This window comes from Piliocolobus tephrosceles, chromosome 6, assembly GCF_002776525.5.
Source record: "Piliocolobus tephrosceles isolate RC106 chromosome 6, ASM277652v3, whole genome shotgun sequence".
Lineage (NCBI taxonomy): Eukaryota > Metazoa > Chordata > Mammalia > Primates > Cercopithecidae > Piliocolobus > Piliocolobus tephrosceles.
In genome coordinates this window covers 124,969,936-124,988,180 of record NC_045439.1, presented here as the reverse complement: position 1 = coordinate 124,988,180, position 18,245 = coordinate 124,969,936, and the positions used below count along the sequence as shown (strand labels likewise).

The 18,245-nt window shown below is 43.3% G+C and overlaps 1 protein-coding gene across 1 annotated transcript in view; it reads left to right on the top strand.

Moving 5' to 3' along the window:
* RPGRIP1 (RPGR interacting protein 1) overlaps positions 1 to 18,245 on the top strand; it is a 45,985-nt gene that overhangs the window by 24,533 nt on the left and 3,207 nt on the right. Inside the window, exons 13-16 of the mRNA XM_026446939.1 lie at positions 2,654 to 2,754; positions 11,436 to 11,628; positions 13,524 to 13,608; positions 16,609 to 16,739. Of these exons, the coding sequence (XP_026302724.1) occupies positions 2,654 to 2,754; positions 11,436 to 11,628; positions 13,524 to 13,608; positions 16,609 to 16,739 (510 nt within the window). The remainder of the gene's footprint in view (positions 1 to 2,653; positions 2,755 to 11,435; positions 11,629 to 13,523; positions 13,609 to 16,608; positions 16,740 to 18,245) is intronic.

Genomic DNA, 18,245 nt, shown 5'->3' with positions numbered 1-18,245 from the left:
CCATTCTCCTGCCTCAGCCTCCCTAGTAGCTGGGACTACAGGCGCCCGCCGCCTCGCCCGGCTAGTTTTTTGTATTTTTTTAGTAGAGACGGGGTTTCACCGGGTTAGCCAGGATGGTCTCGATCTTCTGACCTCGTGATCCGCCCGTCTCGGCCTCCCAAAGTGCTGGGATTACAGGCTTGAGCCACCGTGCCCGGCCAACAATTCCATTCTTATGATTTGCAGACAATGGAATATTATTAATCATTAAATAGTAGAATAGATAGTACCACTGTATCTAGATAGCTTCAGTGTATCCAGACCTGAATGCAGGGTTCCAGTTATCTCCATACTCCCAATTTACATTTCTTCAGGTATTTGATTAAGTATAATCTATATCCACTAGTTTTTTCTCCTTGCAGAATGTGAAATATGAGACCAGAAGGTAATCTAAACCTCATGTACTATATGGTCATCTATTTATAGTCATAAATAATAAAGAAAGACTATTTCTGTGGAAGCCTAATTGTTATTGTTTTAATATCGCTGTTCTCCATGAATTTCAAAAGATCAAGACTGGCCAGGCGCGGTGGCTTACACCTGTAATCCCAGCAGTTTGAGAGGCAGAGACGGGCAGATCACCTGAGGTCAGGAGTTTGAGACTAGCCTGGCCAACGTGGTGAAACCCTGCCTCTACTAAAAATGCAAAAATTAGCCAGGTGTGGTGGCAGGTGCTGGTAACCCCATTTACCTGGGAAGCTGAGGCAGGAGAATTGCTGGAACCTGGGAGGCAGAAGTTGCAGTGAGCTGAGACCATGCCATGTACTCCAGCCTGGGCAAAAAGAGCAATACTCCATCTCAAAAAAAAAAAAAAAAAAAAAAAAAAAATCAAAACCACCAGTTAGTACTCACAAGAAGCTAAAATCTGCCTGGTTTCAGACATCTGAGTGGAGCTATCTGAGGCAGGATACTGTAGTTGTTGAAAAAGAAGCTTATTAATATTTTAGACAAAGATCTAAGGGTATTAGGTAAAGGCCATCAAGAAATGAAAAGGGCCTAATTTTGAGGCCATTTCCACATATGTAGACAAAGCCTTGTGTCCTTTAGCAGCCTTTGCTTTTGCTGCCCCTCAGACCTTTTCCCTTTGAGACCTCAGTGAAACAGACAACCCAAGATTTTGAAATTTTACAGAAGAGGCACAGCTTGCTGTCCAGTTATCTAATGCTGTGTAACAATCTACTCCAAAACTTAGTGACTTAAAACAACAACGATCATTTCTTTGGCTCACTACTCTGCATGTTAGGCAGGTCTCATGAAGAAGGCTCATTTCTCCTCTCTCAATGTGGCATGAGATGGGGTAGCTCAGCTAGGGGGCTGATGGGTTTAACTTGCAAGATGGCTCACCCTACTCGCTGATCAGGTGCCCCTGGCTGTCAGCAGTTGCTTGGGCTTCCTCACAGGTTGGTAGCTGAGTTCCAAGAGAGCCAGGTGCAAGTCTGTGGCATTTTTGTGTTCAGGCCTTAGAAGTCACATAGCATCACTCCTACCATACTCTTTCAGTTGAGACAGTCCAAAAGATCCACCTTAGTTGAAGGGGAGGGGACAAAGACCCCAGCACTCAATAGGAGCAGTGTTAAGGTCAGTTGCATTGTGAGGAGAGCATGTGGGATGGGAGAGATCATTTGAGGCTATCTTTTTGTTTTGTTTTGTTTTTGAGACAGAGTCTCTTGTCGCCCAGGCTGGAGTGCAGTGGCTCGATCTCCGCTCACTGCAACCTCTGCCTCCCAGATTCAAGCAACTCTCCTGCCTCAGCCTCCTGAGTAGCTAGGACCACAGGAGTGCGCCACCAAGCCAGGCTAATTTTGCATTTTTAGTAGAGATGGAACTTCACCATGTTGGCCAGGCTGGTCTAAAACTCCTGACCTCAGGTGATCACTGCCTCGGCCTCCCAAAGTGCTGGGATTACAGGTGTGAGCCACCGCGCCTGGCCAGAGAGGCCATCTTTGGAAAATACAATCTGCCCCACCTAGTTGCACTGCTTTACCTCAAGCTTGGCCATTTTCTTCAGCTCCTACAAAAGGACTTCCTTCTTCCTCCCTTACTCTCACCCTTCCTTCCTGCCTGCCTTCCTTCCTTTCTCTTTTTCCTTCTTTCCCTTTCTTTTTTTGAGAAGTGAATCCTGTATGTTTAGCAAGCTTCTGAATAAGTGTACCTTTGAAAAAGAGGGTTTTTTTTTTTTTTTTTGAGACGGAGTCTCGCTCTGTCGCCCAGGCTGGAGTGCAGTGGCCAGATCTCAGCTCACTGCAAGCTCTGCCTCCCAGGTTTACGCCATTCTCCTGCCTCAGCCTCCTGAGTAGCTGGGACTACAGGCACCCGCCACCTCGCCCGGCTAGTTTTTTGTATTTTTTAGTAGAGACGGGGTTTCACCGGTTAGCCAGGATGGTCTTGATCTCCTGACCTCGTGATCCGCCCGTCTCGGCCTCCCAAAGTGCTGGGATTACAGGCTTGAGCCACCGCGCCCGGCCGAAAAAGAGGGTTTGATTCTTAGTAAGTGAAGGCAAAATCTAGACACTTGGAACTAGTGACCAGGCAGTGGATTGGAGATGTGTGTGCTGGGTCTTTTCTTGGGCTGGAGTGCTTTGAAACAGTTCTATAACTGCAACCTCTTCTCTAGCAGATAAAGAATCCTCTGAACAAGGTTCTGAAGTCAGTGAAGCACAAACTACAGACAGTGATGACGTCATAGTGCCACCCATGTCTCAGAAATATAAGGCAGTAAGTACACTGGTGTAATCATTGCATACGAGATAAGACTATAAATAATGACAGTGACCAGGCATGGTGGCTCATGCCTGTAATCCCAGCACCTTGGGAGGCTGAGGTGGGCAGATCACCTAAGATCGGGAGTTCGAGACCAGCTTGACCAACATGGAGAAACCTCATCTCTACTGAAAATACAAAAAAAATTAGCCAGGCATGGTTGCGCATCCCTGTAATCCCAGCTACTCAGGAGGCTGAGGCAGGAGAATCGCTTGAACCCAGGAGGCAGAGGTTGCAGTGAGCTGAGATCGCGCCATTGCACTCCAGCCTAGGCAACAAGAGCAAAACTCTGTCTCAAAAAAAAAAAAAAGCAGTAATGACAGTGTGCTTAGTGGCCACACAAATAAAGGTCAAAAGGTCAATCCAGTTTTAATGAAGCTGATGGAAAATGCAAATTGTTTAGTTAAATTTATGTTTCATGTGAACGAAGGTCGGCTGATACAGTCAGATAAAAGGATCATTTTCTTGAGATAGTGTAAATGATGACTTGCTTCAATACTTCTCTCCTATCTTGATCCTTTGCCTGTTCTTATTCCCATATCCTCCATTGTGTCCTGTAATTCATGCCCAGCCTGAATGGTACCCCTGTCTTTAAGTCCATCTAAGGAGAACAGGTTTGCTTTGGGAGATGGAATCTGGAAGAGAGGACAGGATTCTTCATGGGAGGGCTCATGGAGATCTTTCCATTTCTGCTGTTTTTTACTCAACCTGTAATTATCTATTAAACAGTTCAGCCTCAAAGCTCTTTCAGGACTAATTTAAGAGACACACATGTATTAATAAATATCCACAGATATATTCAATAATCATTGTGTTCTAACCTTGTGGGTTACAAATGGGTAGAAAACAATTAGTCTTAAGTCACCGCTGCCTGGCACATTCGTAGGTCCTCAATTAATATTTGTTGAGTGAGTGACTGAATAAAAGATTCAGAGCAAATTGATGATTATGAACTTCATTAGAAACATTAAATAAGAATGTAGGATGACCTAAAACCAAGGAGATAGATTGTGTAATTTAAAGTTTGTTGTAAGAAATCAGAAAAGGAAATTTATGGTTGCTTTTGTAGAGGTTGGAAAACTCTTCCTTGAAAGCTGGAATTTGTGCTGAAGAATTGCAGGAAAATGAAAGATACTGGAGTGAGGAGAAACAACTCAAAGTCAGTAGACTTAAACATTGAATATAACACATAGTTCAATTTCAGCCAAGGTGTGGTGGCTCACACCTGTAATCCCAGCACTTTGGGAGACTGAGGCAGGCGGATTGCTTGAGGCCAGGAATTCAAGACCAGCCTGAGCAACATAGCAAGACAACTGTCTCTACATAAAATTTAAAAACTAGCTAGACGCGGTGGCTCACATCTGTAGTCCTAAGTACCTGGGAGGCTGAGGTGAGACGATTCTTTGAGCCTGAGAGTTTGAGGCTGTGGTGAGCCATGATCTTGCCACTGTACTCAAGCCTAGGTGACAGAGACCCCGTCTCAAAAACAACAGCAACAGCAAAACCAGTTAAGTTTCTCTTTGTCTGAACTTTTATCTATCATATTTTTTAGATATTATGTAGTTAATATACTGAGAAGTGTTTGTAATACAGATAGGAGCCACAGAATGTTGGAATTAGATAACACTTAGATACTACCAAGGTAAAGAAGACTAAATGATGTGTACAGGATTATTGAGTTAGTGAAAGAGCTGAAACTCCAGTTGAGGTTTTTAAACTGTGCCATCTCTTAAGTAACCAAAAAAGCAGCCAGCTGATCAGCAAACTGATCTTGAACTGTAACAAGCCAGCCAGAGTCCGTTTAAAAATTACCTAAATTGAAGACTCCTAAATAAGATGCCCTTTTAGGAAACTTCTTTGTGTGCCCCAAAGTGTTACTTGAGAAATTAAATATGAAAAAGGAACCTACTTAAGCAAAAAATTAGTGTTATTATCAAGTTAAGCTTATAACATGGGCACGTATATATTAAATTATTGTTGTATTCCAAAATGTCTAGGCATGAAAGATAGAGGGGATTGAAAGCTCAGAGTCAATACTTGAGTTCTGTCACTCCTCAGCCTGGGGTCAGCCGGGATGAATGGAGATGCAGTACAGTGTAATGTTTTAGAGCATGGAAATTTGGCTGAGACAGTGATTTAGATCCCAGCTCTGCTACTTACTAGTCAGACAGCTTTGGGAGAGTTATTTAACTCTATTAGGCCTGTCTCCTTATCTGTAAAATGTAAGTAGTAAGTATACCCATCTGATGGTGATGTGGCAAGATTAAAACAAGGGTTTAATACAGTGCCTCAGACAAATTAAGTCCCAAATGATAGTGATGATGAGTGTGATGATAATAGTAGTTTCGTTTCTGTGACCTATTGGAGTTCTCAATGTTAAGCATTTTTTTTTTTTTTTGAGATGGAGGCCTGTTCTGTCGCGTAGGCTGGAGTGCGTGCAGTGGCACAATCTCGGCTCACTGAAAACTCTGCCTCCCAGGTTCAAGAGATTCTCCTGCTTCAGGCTCCCGAGTAGCTGGGACCACATGTGTGCATCACCACGACCAGCTAATTTTTGTGTCTTTAGTAGAGATGGAGTTTCACTATGTTGTCCAGGCTGGTCTCAAACTCCCAACCTCAGGTGATCCACCCACCTCCGCCTCCCAAAGTGCTGGGATTTACAGGTATGAGCCACGGCGCCCGGTCTAAGTTAAACTTTTTTTTTTTTTTTTTTAAGATAGAGTCTCGCTCTGTCACCCAGGCTGGAGTGCAGTGGCACTATCTTGGCTCACTGTAACCTCCCCTTCCCGGGTTCAAGTGACTCTCCTGCCTCAGCTTCTCAAGTAGCTGGGACTACAGACACATGCTGTCACGTCCAGCTAATTTTTTTGTTTGTTTGTTTTGAGACCTAGTCTCGCTCTGTCGCCCAGGCTGGAGTGCAGTGGTGGGATCTCCACTCACTGCAAGCTCCGCCTCCCGGGTTCACGCCATTCTCCTGTCTCACCCTCTGAGTAGCTGGGACTACAGGCATGTGCCACCACACCTGGTAATTTTTTGTATTTTTAGTAGAGACGGGATTTCACCGTGTTAGCCAGGATGGTCTCGATCTCCTGACCTCGTGATCTGCCCGCCTCAGCCTCCCAAAGTGCTGGGATTACAGGCGTGAGCCACCGCACCAGGCCTCCCTCTTCTTAACAGTTACTAACCAGGAGGGAGCAATCATTTTCATTTGCTCTACGGCCTTAGATTACTGCTTCTTTAGCAATAGTGAATATCGAGAACCCCCAAATTTTTTCTCTTATGGTGTTAATTTCAGGTGTCAGGGATTTCCTGACCCTTATGTATGCCGGGTAGTACGTTTTAGCAGCCCTGCCCCCCAGCCAAATTAGGTAGCACATCTGAAGCTAATAAGCCAAAGGGTGTTACCTGGCACTAATCCTTGCAGGGTTTCTGCCAGCAAGTTCAAATGAGTTGATACATATTTCAATGGTTAATATTACTAGTTGCATGCTTTTTTTGCTGTTCAGTCCCAATACAATTACATAATGTAATTAGCTCATGTAAAGAAAGGATTCTGAATCCAACAAAAAATATTAGATTGAACCATATATTGTCATACTTATAGATAAAAAATGGTTGACAATTGTCAGTTCTGCATAGTCCAACCTAATATGAATGAATAAAACATCTGTGTATACTTGGATCAAATTTTAATCTTATTCATCCTCCCATTTTGCCATTGTTACCAGAATAAACTTGATGTAGTCTGCATGAATATGGACTTCTGATTATTGTCCCAGGATTATTAGCAAGTTTAAAAAATTTGCTGGGCATGGGGGCTCACGCCTGTAATCCCATCACTGTGAGCCCAGGTGGGCGGATCACCTGAGGTCAGGAGTTCGAGACAAGCCTGGCCAACATGGAGAAATCCTGTGTACAGAAATACAAAAATTAGCAGGGCATGATGGCGGGTGCCTGTAATCCCAGCTACTCCGGAGGCTGAGGCAGGAGAATCGCTTGAGCCCAGGAGGTGGAGTTTGCAGTGAGCCAAGATCGTATCACTGCACTCCAGCCTGGGCAAAAGAGCAAGACTCCATCTCAAAAAATTTGTTTTTTTTTCTTTAACTAGCCAAGCGCAATGGCTCATGCCTGTAATCCTAGCACTTTGGGAGGCCGAGGCGGGTGGATCACTGGAGGTCAGGGGTTTGAGAACAGCCTGGCCAACATGGTGAAACCCAGTCTCTACTAAAAATATAAAAATATTAGTCAGATGTGGTGGCACATGCTGGTAACCCCAACTACTCGGGAGGCTGAGGCATGAGAATCACTTGAACCCAGGGGGTGAAGGTTGCCGTGAGCCGAGATCACGCCACTGCACTCCAGCCTGGGTGACAGACTAAGACTCTGTCTTAAAAAAAAAAAAAAAATTTAAATTAGACTACACAAGTAAGGTTTAGAATACATTTTTTTTTTTGTTCCAGGATTTTTAGTGAATTCAAAAATTTTAAATTAAACAACTCAAGATAGAAATACTTTTTTTTTTGTAAAATACTAGAATATTACAAATAAAGCTGAATCACTTAGACTGACCATTATCCTTAATCCCCTGCTGTCTTTGCACCCCATTCCCCCAAGAAATCCATTGTTGTGAATTTTGGGGTAAATTTTTTCAGGGCTTAAAAAAATAACTAACTTTCATAGTGTTTTGTATTTGCCTCTTTTTCCTTCAAATAAATGACACAAAACTACACATATTCTTTTTTAAAACCTTATTTTGAAATAATTTTAAGGCCAGGCATGGTGGCTCATACCTGTAATCCCAGCACTTTGGGAGACTGAGGTGGGCAGATCACGAGGTCAGGAGATCGAGTTCATCCTGGCCAACATGGTGAAACCCCGTCTCTACTAAAAATACAAAAATTAGCTGGGCGTGGTGGCGCATGCTTGTAATCCCGGCTGCTCGAAAGGCTGAGAAAGGAAAATCGTTTGAACCAGGGAGTCAGAGGTTGCAGTGAGCTGAGATGGCGCCGCTGCACTCCAGTCTGGCGACGGAGCGAAACTCAGTCTCAAAAAGAAAAAAAAGAAAAATAATTTTAGATGTACAGGAAGGTGCTATATAATTTGTATTTAGTTTTACTCTTTTTTTTTTTCTTTGTTGGTAACGTTATGAAACATGTATTTTTCGATCAGTAGTGTTTTGGGGTTCCATCCATGTCGATATATTTAGCTTTTTATAGTTCTTTCCTCTTAACTGCTGATCGGTAGTGCATTAAAATAATACATGACCTTTCGTTTAGACAGAACTCTAATGGGTAATGATTGAGATTTCATACTGTGTGCCAAGTGGTTGCTATTCATGACTCTCTCGGGCTTCACAGCAGCCTTATGAGTTATTCTTTCCTTCAAGTAATTATGAAGCGCCTGTTTTAATAACTGCCAGGCTCTGTGGGCACAAAATGGTGGATAAGACAGACTTGGTCTCTTTTGTCTTGAATCTCACATACTACTGAGGGAAAACATGTGCATCAGTGAGCAAATAAGTAAAGCAGATAGCTCTGAGATTCTGAGTATTATGAGGGAAATAAAAAGGGTGATATAATAGCAATGGGGGGCTTGAACTAGGATAGGTGTTAAGGAAAGATTTCTCTGAGGAGGGGACATTTGAACTGAAATCTGAAGAATGAGAAGGGAAGAGCTACCCATGTACTGGGTAGACTGTACTCATCTCAGGCAAAGGAATTGGTAAGTGTAAAGGCCCTGAGGCAGGAAAGAGTTTGATTTACCTGAGGTGTGGGAAATTAAAAGAAAATTACAGTTTCTCTTGCTCACATATATATTATTATCCCCCCACCCCCTTTCAAAGGAGGACAGTGAATTCGAGGGAGAAGGGCTTGCTCAAGGTAACATTTAATACAGTTTTACTGAGTATATACTGTGTGCCAGGCACTAGATACTCCGCATAGATTTTAATGGGGCCGGGCGCAATGGCTCACGCCTGTAATCCCAACACTTCGGGAGGCCGAGGTGGGTGGATCACTTGAGGCCAGGAGTTTGAGACCAACCTGGGCAACATGGCGAAACCCCATCTCTACTGAAAATACAAAAATTAGCTGGCCATAATGGCACATGCTGTAGTCCAAGCTCAGGAAGCTGGGGAAGGAGAATCGCTTGAACCAGGGAGGCAGAGGTTGCAGTGAGCCGAGACTGCGCCACTGCACTCCAGCCTGGACGACAGTGCTAGACTCCATCTCTAAGTAAATAAGTAAATACAGATTCCCAGGAGCAACTCTAGACAGTCTGATGTAACACAGAGGCTTTTATACATTTTTTATAGCAATCACTATGAGAAATACATTTCTTCAGTATCCAATACACTCATAAAAGAACAAAGTTTCAGGAAACTAGGCTTACTATTAACATTTGCCATGCGTTCTCCTATTCCACTGTATACTGTCTAATCCTGTCTATCCTTACCTATTGTTTCTTTTATAAAAAGCTAGTGAAACCCACTAATCTGACCCATCAAAATGTCAAAAAACTCAGATTTTTGAAAACACTGTATAGTCAATGGTTTTCTTAATGTATGGGAGAATTGGATGTTGTGGGAGGGTTATTAAGAGGAAAATGTCAAATATAGTTTTTTTTGGGGTTTTTTTTTTTGAGACCCACTCTCACACTGTTGCCCAGTCTGGAGTGCAGTGGCACTGCAACCTCCGCCTCCTAGGTTGAAGCGATTCTCATATGTCAGCCTCCCTAGTAGCTAGGACTATAGGCATGAGCCACCATGCCTGGCTGATTTTTGTACTTTTAGTGGAGATGGGGTTTCACCATGTTGGCCAGGCTGGTTCCGAACTCCTGACCTCAGGTGATTTGCCCGCCTCAGCTTCCCAAAGTGCTGGTATTACAGGTGTGAGCCACTGCGCCCCGCCAAATATCTTCATTTTAAAGAAGCAACCCAGATGATTCTGATGCAGAATCATTGAGAGATCTTGCCCGCTAAATTTCTTAGGGGCAGGTACAGGAGCTCCACTTGCTTTCTAAAAGAAGAAAAGATGGGGTAAGAGCAGGTCTTTGGAGAAGTCAGGGCATTGGCTAGCGAAAAGAAGCATACAGGAGGTCACTCACAGATGCTGGGGTGAGAGCTACGGCTGGTAGGGAACCATTCTGGATTGACTCATTACTGGTGTCACGATGCTGGCTTGCCTGCCACACTGTGGAAGGAGGAGACTTCTGTTGGCCTTGGTGTACTTCTGGAAACCTCCTCCTGGTGTCCCTGATGCCAACATGCACACAGGGACAATCAAAAGAGAGGACAGGGTGATGGCAGCGACTCTGAAGTGGGATTGAAAATATTGGAGTTCCCGTGGGAGGGCAGGGAGGTCCGGTGGTCTCCTCAGTGGCACGCACTTGGGTGGGCTCGGGAAGCCCTGGGCAGCTCTTTGCTATAGTGGCTGAAGCAGCTACTGAATCTCCAGTATCAATCAGGAGGTCTTTTAGGTCCTAACCTCAGGAAAATACTAGATGGTTTTCTTTTCTTTCTTTTTTTTTTTTTTTTTTGAGATGGTGTCTCGCCCTGTCACCCAGGCTGGAGTGCAGTGGCCCGATCTCAGCTCACTGCAAGCTCTGCCTCCTGGTTTCACGCCATTCTCCTGCCTCAGCCTCCCGAGTAGCTGGGACTACAGGCGCCCGCCACCACGCCCGGCTAGTTTTTTGTATTTTTAGTACAGGTGGGGTTTCACTGTGTTAGTAATGATGGTCTTGATCTCCTGACCTCGTGATCTGCCCACCTCGGCCTCCCAAAGTGCTGGAATTACAGGCGTGAGCCACCGTGCCCGGCCTAGATTGGTTTTCATTAAGAAAATTGTGGCCAGTTGCAGTGGCTCATGCCTCTAATCCCAGCCACTTTGGGAGGCCGAGGTGGACAGATTGCTTGAGTCCAGGAGTTCTAGACCATCTTGGGCAACATAGCAAGACCGTATCTCTATTAAAAAAATGAAAATAATTGTCCCCATGTGGTGGTGTACCTGTGGTCCTAGCTGCTTGGGTGACTAAGGTGGGAAGACTGCTTGAGCTCGGGATGTCAAAGCTGCAGTGAGCCGTGATCACACCAAGGCCCTCCAGCCTGGGCAACAAAGCAAAACTCTATCTCAAAAAAAAGAAGAAGAAGAAAAATAAAGTTGAAAAATAGCTATCTGTTTAGAAATGTATTATTTGTACATAATCATTGGGTACAAGTGCAATGTTGCTGCATTGATATATTCTACTGTGGTGAAGCCTGGAGCAATGCACATTGTTCCTACCAGAAAACCTCCCATTATCCACCCTCCCCACCCCTCCAAATCAGACATTTTATACATTCTTTCTATATGTGGAGATGACTGAGAAAGACTGGCCTGGAGAAATGATCCATTGGACTGTGAGAGAGAAGAACTGGGTTCTCTTTATAAATTTCCTATCGATTAGCTATGGCAATTAAGTCAAGTTGTCTTTTGATGCCAGTTTTACCTATAAAAGGATTCTCAGGGAATAATATAGTACATAGATTATGCCTATGGTTGATTTCTAGAGAGTACGGTACTGTGTTAATTGGATGGAGTATAAGCACTTGGAGCCTCACTAATCTTTAGGAACTAAATAAACTAAATTTTCCTTATCAGGATTCAGAGAAGATGTGCATTGAAATTGTCTCCCTGGCCTTCTACCCAGAGGCAGAAGTAATGTCTGATGAGAACATAAAACAGGTGTACGTGGAGTACAAATTCTACGACCTACCCTTGTCGGAGACAGAGACTCCAGTATCCCTAAGGAAGCCTAGGGCAGGAGAAGAAATCTACTTTCACTTTAGCAAGGGTGAGGCATCCTGTGTGGTTATTGGGGTGAGGAAGTCTGATGAACATTGAGACTGAGGGTCAGAATTACTCTGGATTTTTGTGGGGTGAATCCAACCATTTCATTTTATTATTTTATTTTTCAAAGTACTGTGTGCATATGGTTTAAAAACATCAAATGGGGCTAAACATTTTACAGTTAGCAGTCCTTTATTCCACCTCTTCACAAATCACTTCCCCTGTTCCCACCCTTCCTCAATCCACTGCTTTCCATATTTCAGCTATATTTATTTTTACTTTTTGAGATGGAGTCTCTGTCTGTTGCCCAGGCTAGAATACAGTGATGTGATCTTGGCTCACTGCCACCTCTGACTCCCAGGTTCAAGCGATTCACGTGCCTCAGTCTCCCAAGTAGCTGGGATTACAGGTGCACACCACTGTGCCTGGCTAATTTTTTGTATTTTTAGTAGAGGCAGGGTTTCACCATTTTGACCAGCCTGGTCTCAAACTCCTGACCTCAAGTGATCTGCCTGCCTTGGACTCCTGAAGTGCTGGGATTATAGGCGTGAGCCACCAAGCCCATCCTATCTCAGCCATTTCTTCTGTTATTTACCTCCATCATATTTCTGAGTATTGATTTTTGTTCTCCCTCTTTTCCTCTTTTTTTTTTGTTTTTTGTTTTTTTTTTGAGATGGAGTCTGAACATGTTGCTAAGGCTGGTTTCAAACTCCTGGACTCAAATGATCCTCCTGCCTCAGCTTCCTGAGTAGCTGGAATTACAGGCATGAGCCACCATACCTGGCTTCTGAGTAACATTTCTATTACAATTTCCTGATTCACTGGCTTTAGACTTCCTATCTTGGACCTTAAAAGTTAGCTCTTTTGCACTACACTCATGTCCCTTCCTTCCCATATAATTGTATCATAATTTTCATTTAAATCAATTTAAATTGGTTCTGTTATTATGGATATGTAAATATTAAGTCTTGTAGAACCAAGTAGTATGCAATGATTATATTTCTTTTCACTTATTTTTTGAGGCAATTTTTCATTTGCCTGATTTTCATTATACATATTGTAATTATTTTCCTGTCCTCCAACAGCTTTCCTACATTTTCAAATAAACCTGTCACATTATCTACTCAATCATCCATTTTTTCCCTGAAGACCTCTCTCTATCCTCTTGTTCTGCTCTAGCCCACTGTTCCGTTATTACTGCTGCTCATGGAGAATATGATCAAATTCTCTCCTATACCAGATTTACTATCTCCTGGTCATCCTCTGATTTATTTTCTTATTTTAATGGATCATATTTTCAGCAGTTTTTAAAGAAAGAGCATATCATAAGTGAAAATTTGAGAAAGTCATGCATGAAATCTTTTTTTCCTACCCTCATATTTGATTCAAGTGTGGAAATCTTTTTCATTCAGAATTTCAAAGGAGCCTGGGTGCAGTGGCTCATGCCTGTAATCCCAGCACTTTGGGAAGCCAAGGCGGGCAGATTACTTGAGGTCAGGAGTTGGAGACCAGCCTGGCCAACATGGCGAAACCCTGTCTGTACTGAAAATACAAAAATTAGCTGGGCGTGGTGGGGTACACCTGTAATCCCAACTACTCGGGAGGCTGAGGCAGGAGAATCACTTGAACTTGGGAGGTGGAGACTGCAGTGAACTGAGATCACGCCACTGCATTCCAGCCTGACACAGTAAGAATCTATCACACACACACACACACACACACACACACACACACACACACACAAATGATTTTCAAAGCAGTTGGTCCATGTTATTCTAGATCCAGGCAAGGAGTCTAATCTTTTCATGAAAACTACCATGAATACCACTTATGAAAGTCTTGAGGCTCACACTGCAATAGTATATGATTTTTTGCTTTTTTCTCTGACCCTTAATACAGTAATAGACCTGGACCCACAGGAGCAGCAAGACCGAAGGCAGTTTCTGTTCGACATGCTGAATGGACAAGATCCTGATCAAGGACAGTAAGCATCTGCTTTCCACTTTGAAACAAAGGAGATATTGAGACAGAAATTCAAAAGTTTGAGTTTGATTTTGTGCTGATGCTGAATATTTTAATGACTTTTTTTGAGTTAATTTACTCTTAATGAATTTCGTATGTCCTTGAGTATAATTTATGTTTTTGACTACCTAATCAAGTATGTAATCTTATAGGTTATTTATTTATTTATTTTTGAGACAGGGTCTCACTCTGTCGTCCAGGCTAGAGTGCAGTGGCGCCATCTTAGCTCACTGCAACCTCTGCCTCCTCAGACTCAAGGGATTCTTGTGCTTCCGCCTCCCAAGTAGCTAGGGTTATAGGCATGTGCCACCATGCCTGGCTAATTTTTTGTGTTTGTAGTAGAGATAGGGTTTTGCCATGTTGCCCACGGTCTGGTCTCGAACTCCTGAGCTCAAGCGATCTGCCCTCCTTAGCCTCCCAGAGTGCTGGGATTACAGGCGTGAGCCACTGTGCCCAGCCCATAATCTTATAGGTTTAGTTCATTTCTCACCCATGCCAGCCTGATGGGCCCTTTTTTTGTGGCACAGTTTACTTGAATACTGACAATGCCCAAATGGAATGAGCAAAAAGTGTTGACATTCTTTTTTTTTTTTTTTTTTTTTTGAGATGGAGTCTCGCTCTGTTGCCCAGGCTGGAGTGCAGTGGTGCAATCTTGGCTCACTGCAACCTCCGCCTCCTGGGTTCAAGTGATTCTCCTCCCTCAGCCTTCCAAGTAGCTGGGATTACAGGTGTGCGCCACCATGCCTGGCTAATTTTTGTTCTTTTAGTAGAGACAGGGTTTTGCCACGTTGGCCAGGCTGGTCTTGAACTCCCAACCTCAGGTGTTCCTTCTGCCTCAGCCTCCCAAAGTGTTGGGATTACAGGTGTGAGCAACCACGCCTGGCCAACAGGAATTTTTGGATATTGACATAACTAAGTAAATTTTAGATCTCCTTTAAAGTTTTAGGAAAGCCGGTTGTCCTTATTATTCCAATAATCTGAAGAAGGCCTCCTTTTAGAGTTTCCAGATAAAATGTGGGACATACTTATCCTAAAAAAAATTATTTGGTCGGGTGCGGTGGCTCACATCCCAGCAATTTGGGAGGCCAAGGCAGGCGGATCACTTGAGGCCAGGAGTTAGAGACCAGCCTGGCCAACATGGTGAAACCCTGTCTCTACTGAAAAAACAAAAAAAATCAGCTGGGCTTGGTGGCACATGCTGGTAATTCTAGCTACTCAGGAGGCTGAGGCATAAGAATCATTTGAATCTGGGAGGCAGAGGTTGCAGTGAGCTAAGATCGTGCCACTGCACTCCAACCTGGGTGACAAAGCAAGACTCTGCCTCTAAAAAAAAAAAGTTATTTGTTGTTTAGCTGAAATTCAAATTTAAATAGGCATATGGTTTTGGTTTTTGAAATCTGGCATACATACCGCCTCTGCATGTGTGTGCATAAGAAATAATATGGAGCTGGTATTTTATCTTACTTTTAAATTTTTTGTTTGTTTGTTTTAGAGACAGGATCTCACCATGTTGCCCAGGCTGGTCTTTCAGCTCCTGGGCTGAAGCAGTCCTCCTGCCCTGCCTCCCAAAGTGCTGGGATTACAGACGTGAGCCACTGTGCCCAGCCCAGTGTTTTAAGCACTTTTTGAAAGGCCCAATACATTTGTTTAATCTGCTTTTACTTTGTCTTTGGTTGGTCACAGAAAGAACTGAAAAAGGAGCCAGATGAAATAAACAGTGAATCTGAGTTCAGTATCACTGTGGGCTTAAACAGACTTAAGCTTACAGAGAACTTTTGGAAATGGAAAGTGATTTGGTCCTTTCCTTTCTGTGCTAATGTTAAATTTAGCTTTTGCTTTTTTTTTGGTCCCAGCATTTCCAGAACTCTCTCTTCCTTTATTCCCTTACAGTGATAATCATTTTCTACTCAATTTTAGATTCGATTGGTATTACCTGTGGCTTTCTTTTTGCCAGTATGGTCTAGCAGACAGAACAGGTTTTGTAATCACACCAACCTTGTTTTTATTCCAGACTCTTTGACTTACTAGCTCTTTGATCTTTTTGACATTACTTAATTTGCAGGCTCTTGTGAGAATAAAACTGAGATAATATAGTTTACGTAAAGCACTTGGTATTGTGCCTGGCACATCAGAATGCTAGTCATCAACCCTTTCCTATGAAAATTGGGATGAGGGAGTCAGCATTATCCCTCTGCATTGTTGAAGTTCTCAATAATGGCATAGAAACATAGTTACAAATGAATATTGCCTAATGGGCTGAGAATGGATCCCTTTAAAGTAATTCCTTTGTTTCAGGTTAATCATATTTAGCTGTGCTTTTTAAGAGCTTGAATTTTTAGTCCTATTCCTGGCACTCTGTATTAGCTACCAATATTTGCTTTTAAAAATTAATAAAAATATGAAAAGTCAAGAATAGACAAATCCAGAGGGATAGAAAGTAGATTAGTGATTCCCAGGAGCTAGGGAAGGGGAATGGAGAGTGACTGCTTAATCAGTACAGGGTTTCTTTTCCTTTTACATTTTTCTTTTAAAGACGGGGTCTTGCTCTGTCACCCAGGTTGAAGTGCAGTGGCATGATCACAGCTCACTGCATCCTCAACCTCCTGGGCTCAAGTGATCTTCTCACCTCAGCCTTCCAAGTAGCTGGGACTATAGGTGCGTGCCACTATGCCCGGCTAAGTTTTATTTTTATTTTCTATTAGAGACAGGGTGTCCCTATGTTACCCAGGCTGGTCTTGAACTCATGGGTACATCCCATGATGTTCCCTCTTCTAAAAGGACTGTTACTGCTTAACTTATACCAATTCCTGACTTTTTTGCTTACTGTCAGTTTGTAAAATGGAGGCAAGGGAAAAGCGATTCAGAGAAGACGTTGTATTGTTTATGATTACTTCTATCCTTATTTTATTTTTGAAGCATTAAGAGTATCAACAGTGCTGAATTAAATGCAATTTCTTTTTAGTTTAAAGTTTACAGTGGTAAGTGATCCTCTGGATGAAGAAAAGAAAGAATGTGAAGAAGTAGGATATGCATATCTTAAACTGTGGCAGATCCTGGAGTCAGGAAGAGATATTCTAGAGCAACAGCTAGACAGTGAGTATTTTTTTTTTTCAGTTCTAATTGTTTCTAAGGAAATCATCCTAATAGTGAATGTATTTTATCTTCAATACATAATTATCACTATGAAGTTGACAAGACACAAACTTGATTGAAATCTTATCGCTACAACTGTATTTATTTCTGGATCCCGCATTAAAGTAGTCAGTTGTATATTTTAACCCCCATATACCAGATTAAAACTAGAATTGATTTTGAATCTACAGTGTTTGAAAAGGGGATTTTTTTTTTTTTTTTTTTTTTGAGACGGAGTCTCGCTCTGTCGCCCAGGCTGGAGTGCAGTGGCGGGATCTCAGCTCACTGCAAGCTCCGCCTCCCGGGTTCACGCCATTCTCCTGCCTCAGCCTCCCGAGTAGCTGAGACTACAGGCACCCGCCATCTCGCCCGGCTAGTTTTTTGTATTTTTTTTTTTAGTAGAGATGGGGTTTCACCGTGTTAGCCAGGATGGTCTCGATCTCCTGACCTCGTGATCTGCCCGTCTCGGCCTCCCAAAGTGCTGGGATTACAGGCTTGAGCCACCGCGCCCGGTCTGAAAAGGGGATTTTTAAAACGATATTTTCATTTCAAATTTATACATCAGAATTTTGGGACCTCTCTTGAGCATGTTTGTATAGGCAGCTGATACCCATTCTTTGTGTTATCATGTATCCAGTCTTTCTTTTTTTTTTTTTTTGAGATGAAGCTTCACTCTTGCCCAGGCTAGAGTGCAGTGGTGTGATCTCAGCTCACTGCAACCTCCGCCTCCCAGGTTCAAGTCATTCTCCTGCCTCAGCTTCCTGTGTAGCTGGGATTACAGGCCTGTGCCACCATGCCTGGCTAATTTTTGTATTTTTTGTAGAGACCGTGTTTCACCATGTTGGCCAGACTGGTCTCGAACTCCTGACCTCAAGAGATCTGCCTGCCTTGGCCTCCCAAAGTGCTGAGATTGCAGGCGTGAGCCACTGCAAACCTGGCCCATCTTGTCTCTTTTTTTTTTTTTTTTGAGATGGAGTCTTGCCCTGTCGCCCAGGCTGGAGTGCCGTGGCGTGATCTCGGCTCATGCAAGCTCTGCCTCCTGGGTTCACGCCATTCTCCTGCCTCAGCCTCCCGAGTAGCTGGGACTACAGGCGCCCGCCACCTCGCCCGGCTAATTTTTTGTATTTTCGGTAGAGCCACCATATTAGCCAGGATGGTCTCCATCTCCTGACCTCGTGATCTGCCCACCTTGGCCTCCCAAAGTGCTGGGATTACAGGCGTGAGCCACCATGCACGGCCCCATCTTGTCTCTTAAAAAGACATCAACTCTCTCTTTCCTCACATTCACTGGTCATTAAGTCTTATCCATTTTACTTGTGAATTGACTATGCTCTCCTGACTATAATCATTCTTTCTTTCTTTCTCTTTCTTTCTTTCCCTTCCTTCCTCTCTCCCCCCCGCCCCCTCCTGTTGCCCAGGCTGGAGTGCAGTGGTTTTTTTTTTTTTTTTTTCTTTTTTTTTTTTTTT